At 33.8% G+C, this 8191-nt stretch overlaps 2 protein-coding genes across 2 annotated transcripts; one reads left to right on the top strand and one right to left on the bottom strand.

Annotated features, from left to right (window-relative positions):
• Positions 1–282: 282 nt before the first annotated feature.
• On the bottom strand, positions 283–3874 carry LOC107359099 (hormone-sensitive lipase). The gene is made up of 3 exons (XM_015925546.3): positions 2546–3874; positions 824–1523; positions 283–759 (listed from the first exon to the last, which is right to left on the bottom strand). The coding sequence occupies exons 1-3, from the start codon at positions 3518–3520 to the stop codon at positions 617–619; spliced, it is 1818 nt and encodes a 605-aa protein (XP_015781032.1). The 5' UTR covers positions 3521–3874; the 3' UTR covers positions 283–616.
• Positions 3875–3981: 107 nt separating this feature from the next.
• Polr3B (RNA polymerase III subunit RpIII128) lies at positions 3982–8116 on the top strand. The gene is made up of 2 exons (XM_015925545.3): positions 3982–4628; positions 4702–8116. The coding sequence occupies exons 1-2, from the start codon at positions 4134–4136 to the stop codon at positions 7594–7596; spliced, it is 3390 nt and encodes a 1129-aa protein (XP_015781031.1). The 5' UTR covers positions 3982–4133; the 3' UTR covers positions 7597–8116.
• The last annotated feature ends 75 nt before the right edge of the window (positions 8117–8191 follow it).

Here is an 8191-nt window from a genome sequence, read left to right as displayed (position 1 = left end):
TTAATTTAAAAAGATCCCTAGGTTGAATACAATGGATTTCAAGACAATTTTTTGCTGTCAACACAACTTATGGCAATCAAAGCGTTTTTCAAAACATATCATAATTTGAAAATACAGCAACTCTTTTATATTATGACTAGATAATTTTGCGATTGAAGAGGAGCTAGACTGAAATAAATGATTTTTAAACCAATAAAATAATCAGATGATAATTTAAAACAAATCTAGTCACTTAAATGACATTATTAAAAGCAAATATGACGACGATAAAACGAATACTAATGAGAATCCAAAATGCATTTATTTTTATAAAATTTCAGAATCAAAATGTAAACAATTCAGCTCATATATTATTTAATGGATACTTTGCAGCTAGTCAAATAATAATTTTTATAACAAGCCAAATAAATCTTTGGTCACATAGATAATTACCAAATTATACAGTGACTTAATAATAAATGTAATTCAGTTTGTTGTTGTTGTTGTGATAAAATCTTCAAACAGGTTCAAATGAAAAAAAGGGTAATCTCAAACTGACAATAAATTTATAAAATATCAATTCTGATCAACAGCAATTTAGTATTTCCATACAATTTAGATAAACAAAAAGTGATATTCAAATTTTTGCTTGAGGAAAATGAACAGCTTCCATAACTCGTTGGAAACACAGATTGGTGGCTTTTTTGCTATGAACACTAATATTGGCGAAATACAAGAATCCATGTGATATGTTGGGTACAACATCCAAAGAGATTGGACCTAAAATAATAAAAGAATAGCAATTAGTCTGATATTAGATTGAATCACTAAATGGTTAACACACCTTTCCATTTTCTAGAGAATTCAATGGCTTCATCAAGTAAAGGATCAAATTCACCAACTATAATATTGAGAGAAACGTCATTGAGTGTCGAAAAATTTTGATAGTTTAATGGCGATGCAAAAGGATCGGCAGCTATTTTGTTGATTTGAGCAAGTCGTTCTTTAAAGTCGCTTTCCTTGTACCACGGAGGTGTCATGGAATGTGGTCCTATTTCAAGATTTTTGCCAAATATTTGTTTCTGTTTGAGCGTTTGACTGTTATTATCTTGTCTTTTTGTGGGAACATTTGAATTGGTATCGACAAAATACGCATCCAAGATACTGAGTAATACACCAAGAGGTAAAAAAGTGTCAAAAAATGTAAATAGTCGAGATGGAGAAGCACAGGTTTGTAAAGAACAAACAGGATAGAAAGGAATTAACGATGATGGCATCTGAATTTTCATTAAATTTTTCAGTTCATTCAAGACTAAAGTAAGACTAATGCACAACCCTCCACCAGCCGAATCACCACATAAAATTATCCGTTTTGGGTGGAAACCAATTAAATCTTTGACTTCATCCAAACCACTGGTTATCCATAAATATAAATCAAGACAATCTTGAAGTCCACTAGGAAATTTATTCTCAGGAGCCAGACGATAATCAACACTGACCAAAGGTACTCCACGAAGTTTAATTGCCCAGTCTCTTAAGTAAATCTGTACAAAAATTAAAAGATAAAGTAAATTAGTATTTCCAATCAGAATCAATTTATAAATCATTATCTTCTTTGTTTCGGCTTTCAGACCTTGAGAATCATTTTTATTGATAAAACATATTAAATGAAGACGATTAATTAATATTATATTATCGCTATTAAAAAAACATCACAGTTAATCAATCAATTTAAGTTGCCAAAGAACTCAAATTGCCATGAATAGAAAAGATAAGATTTCAAATTTAGAAGTATAATATGTTTTATGATACAATCAATGATTGAAACAAATATTATATGATGCCAATGGAGAAAAGGTTATTTAGATGTAAATCGATTCATCAAAGCAGATTCTATGAATAATTTATCTATTTTGAAAAGCTTTCATCCTGATAAATCGTACTAGCTAATGAATAATTGTCAAATGAATGGGAATCCTTGAAAAAATACATTAAATTGGTCGAGCTTGACCAACTACATTTATAGAGGGAAATGTTTACCAAGTCAATTGTTACACCAGCCTTGAAGCCAGTCTCGACAAGCTACACAAGGAAGCCAACTGAACTCGAAATACTGACTAAAAGTAGTTCAGATTAGGAAATTGTGTCGATTCATTGTTGAACAATTCTTCAACATGAAAAGGCAATTGTAATTGAAAATATAAAAATGGAAACTTGCACGTAGAATAAGAAAAATGTTGACAAACAAAACAAAGTAATCTAATTATAACTAAAAATAGACACAGAGTGAAATAATTACAGTTATCAACTTTTATCTGGGAAAACTTTTCATCGAATGTCAATTGAATTAAATCAAGCGATAAGGTTACTTTTTAAAGGTATTTTTTCAATTGTTCGTATAGTTTGATAGTAAAATCAATGGAATACTTTGTTAGTTTCCTCGAAGTCTCCTAGTTGCCAAGAAATTTCCCTGAAATTTTGGTTTTGCCGGAGGTATAAATGTTAAAGTCGATTGGAAAAAATGATAAAAATATTTTACAAATATTTTTATACAGCAGGAACTAACCTCATGTGATTCAGGTGATTGAGCAACGAAACCAGCTCCATGACAGTGGAATACCAAGGTTGACGTTGAAAGACTGCTTTTGGTATCTTGAAGGAACCTAAAACGCACTGGTTTATTCACATTCCAAATGTTCCTATGAGATTCATTGAATTCAATTAAACCATCATGTCCAACAATTCTGGCAAATTCTTGTCTTGGAGCATAAAGAGTTTTTTTTCTTGATGGTCGAGTACCATACAGAAGCATTGGGTAAAGCTTTTTATAAAAAGCGGCCTCAGACATGCCCCAAACCATGCGAACAAAATCGATTGAAACATTTGATGCATAGTCAGCAAACAACCGTGATGTACTGGCTCGAGAGAAAAGGCGATACATGTCGAAAAATTTGAGTGATTTGTAGGCAACCAATGAAATGTAATTACCAAGAATAGATCGGAGTGATGGACAGAGCCAAAAATTGTGATTACGAGCGTAAAAAGCGTGCATAATAGGCTCAAATGAGAAAGCTATTTGAATGAAATCAGCATCAGGAGGCCACATTAGGCTTTGACTATCGAGAACTTTACGTTCATCAAGATGATCAAACATTTTAGCAAATACTTCAGACATTTTGACGATGTGAGGCGATACTCCAGCAAATGATCGCGATTTCATGTCATGATATGCCAGTCTTGAGAAATTTTCCATCAATTTTATTAAGCTTCGGTAACCATTAGAAGCAAGTTTATCATTTAAATCATAAACTGGAGCATGGGAATTGTAAATTAACATGGACTTTCGAATCTTTTCCAAATTTTCTGAAAACGATGGCTCTATACACACTGAAGCCATGTCCATAATGATAAGTTTACTCCGTTCTTGGCTCATTTTGTATAATAAAGTAGAATAATTGACTTGGTGGAAATGCACTTTTTTAAGGGTTAAAGACCTAAATAAGATCACACTTGTGTGGCTAAAAAGGTGCTTGCCAATCATAAAGCATCACATAATTTGGTTCCAAACGTCATGAGGATAAATCAAGATATGGTTACACTGGTATGGTTAGCAAATTGCTAACCGATCACAAAATATAACGTAATTAGAGTCAAATTAATTATCATTATGTGAATGCAATAAATACATTAAAAGAAAATTCACCAATTATAATGGTCTACTTTAGCATACGTATTGTTGTATTGTTGCTGATGGAAGAATGAAAATGAACTGAGCCGTGGTGGAATAAACAGAATCACTAGAACTTTAGGTTTTACTTTACCACAGAACTTGAAATAACTGTTTTCAATATTTATATTTTCACTTTTTATTTATATGCACATGATTGAGATGATTTGATCAACTAAACCTGTTAAAATTAGACAGCAGAGTGAAAACCTGTTTTACAATTGCACTATTGAAATGCTCCCTAACATGTGATGAACATCACATCCCAAACGCACAAGTTTAAATGGGAAACTCAAATTTAAGCTTCTTAAAGTTTATCAGCTTAAATGCGTGTTTTTAAATTTTTAACGAATTTTTGATCTATTTTATTTAGTTTATAGCCTGACAGGCAGCATCGTTGTTTTAAAGTTCATTGTCGTGCCGAAAAATGGTTACAATAGAGGATAAAGGGAAACTTTTACCAGCATTTCTTGGTATGAAAGGTCTGGTTAAACAACATCTCGACTCTTTCAATCATTTTATTCAGGTGGAGATTAAAAATATTCTCAAAGCGAATGCGGAAGTCCGTTGTGAAAATGATCAGAATTGGTTTTTACGTTATCTGGATATTAAAGTGGACTCTCCTCGAATAGAAGAGGGTTTCAATGTGTCTCGTCCGACAACACCGCATGAGTGTCGACTTCGCGATATTACTTACAGCGCTCCAATATCTGTTAAGCTTGAATATGCAAAAGGACAACAACGTGTTGTTCCTTCGGAATATTTGGTTATTGGTAGAATGCCAATCATGGTTGGCTCGAATAATTGCATACTAAATGGTAAAAGTTATGCAGAACGGATGGCTCTTAAAGAATGTCCAAATGATCCTGGGGGCTACTTCATTGTAAATGGAAGTGAGAAAGTTATTCTAATTCATGAACAGGTATTGTATTCTTACAAACTGAACTTCCCTTCATCAAGAAAGTTTATAGTAATTCATTTTTCTTTTCTTTTAGCTCTCTAGAAATCGTATTTTAATTGAAGAGGGTCCAGTGTGCCAAGTCACCAGTGCTACAGCCGAAAGAAAATCTCGAACTAACTTAGTCATCAATAAAAAGAAACAAATAGTCATGAAGCACAACTCATTCACCGACGAAGGAATCCACATATTTATTGTGTTTAAAGCTATGGGATTTCTTAGTGAAAGTGAGATTGTGGAATATATTTGTGGAACACTTAAGGAAAATGGTGAAGTTGATGTCAATTTTCTAATTCCATCCATCGAAGCTTGTCATAAAGCAGAAGTCTGGACATCACAGCAAGCCTTACAATTCATGGCCAATCGCTTGAAGAACAAATCATCTGGCTTGAAAGCTGGTGAAAATCGTCGTTTTTCTTCAATTGATTTAATTAGAGAACTTTTGGCCACCACAATAATAGCTCATGTCCCTGTAACAAATCTAAATTTCCGACTGAAAGCCATCTATTTAGCTCAAATGGTTAGACGACTAATATTGGCAGTTGATAACCCGGAATACATTGATGATAGAGATTATTACGGTAACAAAAGGCTTGAGCTTGCTGGCTCATTAATTGGACTCCTTTTTGAAGATCTTTTGAAACGATTCAACTCTGAATTGAGAATGATAACCGATAAAAATATTGGCAAGGTTGCGGCTGCTCAGTTTGATATTACGAAACACATGAGGCAAGATTTAATTACCAATGGCCTGGTTAATTGTATCGCTACTGGCAACTGGACTTTAAAAAGATTCAAGATGGAGAGGATCGGAGTTAGTCAGGTTCTCAGTCGACTCAGTTACATCTCTGCTCTTGGTATGATGACTCGTATCAACTCTCAATTTGAAAAAACTCGCAAAACATCGGGACCTAGATCTTTGCAATGCAGTCAGTGGGGATTGGTCTGCCCTTGTGATACTCCTGAAGGCGAATCTTGTGGTCTTATCAAAAATCTCGCTCTCATGACTCACATCACTACTGATGTAGATGACAAACCAATCATTGATATCTGTCTCTACTTCGGTTTTGTGCTAGATATTAATTTATGTGAAAGTGGCTCCAAAATTAACCAACATCCATTAGTTTTTGTTAATGGAAATATCATTGGTATTGCAATTCAACCTGAAACTCTTGTTACAACTTTGAGACATTTACGTCGTAAGGGATTAATCTCTGAATTTATATCAGTTTCCATCAATCAATTACATAAAGCTGTTTATATCGCTACCGATGGTGGTAGACTGTGCCGTCCATATATTATCGTGAATACTTCTACTGGATTGCCTCGAGTTGAATCAAAGCACATCGAAAAATTAAACAGGGGATTAATGAACTTTTCCGACTTTATCAATGAGGGTTTGATTGAATATTTGGATGTCAACGAGGCCAGTGATGCACATATTGCCATCGAAACGAAAGATATTAAAATGTGTGTGACTACTCATTTAGAAATTGAACCTTTTACTCTTTTAGGAGTTTGTGCTGGTTTGATTCCTTTTCCTCACAATAATCAGTCTCCTCGTAATACATATCAATGTGCTATGGGAAAACAAGCAATGGGCACGATTGGTCTAAATCAACGAGAACGAATTGATACTCTTCTGTATCTCCTAGCTTACCCACAAAGACCAGTTGTTAAAACAAAAACAATTGAATTAATTCATTTTGACGAGATGCCTGCTGGACAAAATGCTATTGTCGCTGTTATGTCTTATTCAGGTTACGATATTGAGGATGCTTCTATCATGAATAAAGCAAGTATTGACAGAGGTTATGGACGCTGTTTTGTTTATCGCAACCAAAAGTGCTTTTTGAGACGTTATCCTACAATGGATGGAATTTCAGATAGAATTCAAGGTCCGATTGTGGAAGCTGAGCCTCCTCATAAACCCATTTTTCGTCATGCAGCTCTTGATAATGACGGTATTGCAGCTCCAGGCGAGATTATCAAGAATCGACAATTATTAGTAAATAAACAATCACCAATCCCGGGGACAGCAATCGACGAAACTGGTACCGGCAAAGTTGGATCAATGAATTATAGTTTTAAAGATGTGCCAATCACCTATAGAGGAATCGAAGATAGCTGTGTAGAAAAAGTCATGATAACTTCAAATACTGAGGAATCATTTTTGATTAAATTACTTTTGCGACAAATGAGAAGACCTGAAGTTGGTGATAAATTCAGTTCTCGTCACGGTCAAAAAGGTGTTATCGGACTTATTGTATCTCAAGAGGACTTGCCTTTTAATTGTGAGGGAATATGTCCTGACATGGTTATGAACCCACACGGATTTCCTTCAAGAATGACAGTTGGGAAATTGAAAGAACTAGTCGCTGGAAAATCAGCTATTATTAAAGGAACTTTACATGATGGAACCGCTTTTGGAGGTACAACAATTCAAGAAATGACCGAAATTATGCAGGAATACGGTCATAATTATCACGGAAAAGAGGTTATGACAAGTGGTATTACTGGCGAACCCCTTACTGCATATATTTTTTTCGGTCCAATCTATTATCAAAAGCTTAAACACATGGTCTTGGATAAAGTACATGGTCGTTCTCGTGGCCCTAAAGCTGTTCTTACTCGTCAACCAACCGAAGGAAGAGCCCGTGATGGAGGTCTGCGTCTCGGAGAAATGGAGCGAGATTGTTTGATTGGCCATGGTGTTAGTATGTTATTGTTAGAAAGATTGATGTTATCTAGTGATGCATTCAATGTTGATGTATGTACCGCTTGTGGCCTTCTTGGTTATCAAAAATGGTGCTCATATTGCCAATCGAGTAGATCTCTTGCAGATATTCAAGTTCCTTATGCATACAAACTTCTTCTACAAGAGCTTCAAGCAATGAGTATTCAACCACGGCTCAAATTAACCCATATGTAATTCAACTAATTGTGAAACATGTATAAATGTTTGTAAATTTTACGAAAGTTGTAAATTAATACAATGGATTTGATTGTAATTTTTAATTCAGAATTTTATTCTTTTGTCTATAAAATATTGAATAAAAGGTTGCAATATTAATTTAAAAACGTTTTTGAATGTTATAAATTATTATGATGTTAATTAACATAACAAGATGTTAATAATAATAAGGAGAAGGAGAAGAGGATAAAGAGTAAGAGGAAGAGGAAGAAAATACAAAGTTGCAACGAATATTCGATATCATTGATCCAAACTATCAATTTACATTATATCACAACTTCAATCGTGTTGATCATGAAATGGTTGATTAAATATTGGAACAAAAAACAACAATTACGATGATAATAGAAAAGCGATAACTTAAACCCGGTGAAACACCTACTTTTTAACTTGTATTAATTTTGCGTGTTAACTGTTCATTATAATTTAATTCATGGGTTATCTAATTAATAAATTAATTTACTCGTTACTTTTTTAATCTAAAGTGTCAATTTTTTATTGAATTTTCAAAGTTTCTCGGTGATTTAGCGCTAACTTTGGTTACAATCTTTTT

This window comes from Tetranychus urticae, chromosome 1, assembly GCF_039701765.1.
Source record: "Tetranychus urticae isolate SD_2017Ah chromosome 1, NJAU_TeUrti_SD_1.0, whole genome shotgun sequence".
NCBI classification, from domain to species: Eukaryota; Metazoa; Arthropoda; class Arachnida; order Trombidiformes; family Tetranychidae; genus Tetranychus; species Tetranychus urticae.
This window is presented reverse-complemented; position numbering and strand designations above follow the sequence as displayed.

Bases quoted from the DNA above. Each gene is read 5' to 3' on its own strand.
- Polr3B (XM_015925545.3), top strand. From the start codon at position 4,134: ATGGTTACAATAGAGGATAAAGGGAAACTTTTACCAGCATTTCTTGGT. The intron at 4,629-4,701 runs GTATTGTATTCT...CTTTTCTTTTAG, and splicing joins TTATTCTAATTCATGAACAG to CTCTCTAGAAATCGTATTTT.
- LOC107359099 (XM_015925546.3), bottom strand. From the start codon at position 3,520: ATGATTGGCAAGCACCTTTTTAGCCACACAAGTGTGATCTTATTTAGG. The intron at 1,524-2,545 runs GTTAGTTCCTGC...ATTTTTGTACAG, and splicing joins AATCACCTGAATCACATGAG to ATTTACTTAAGAGACTGGGC. The intron at 760-823 runs GTGTGTTAACCA...TTATTATTTTAG, and splicing joins ATTCTCTAGAAAATGGAAAG to GTCCAATCTCTTTGGATGTT.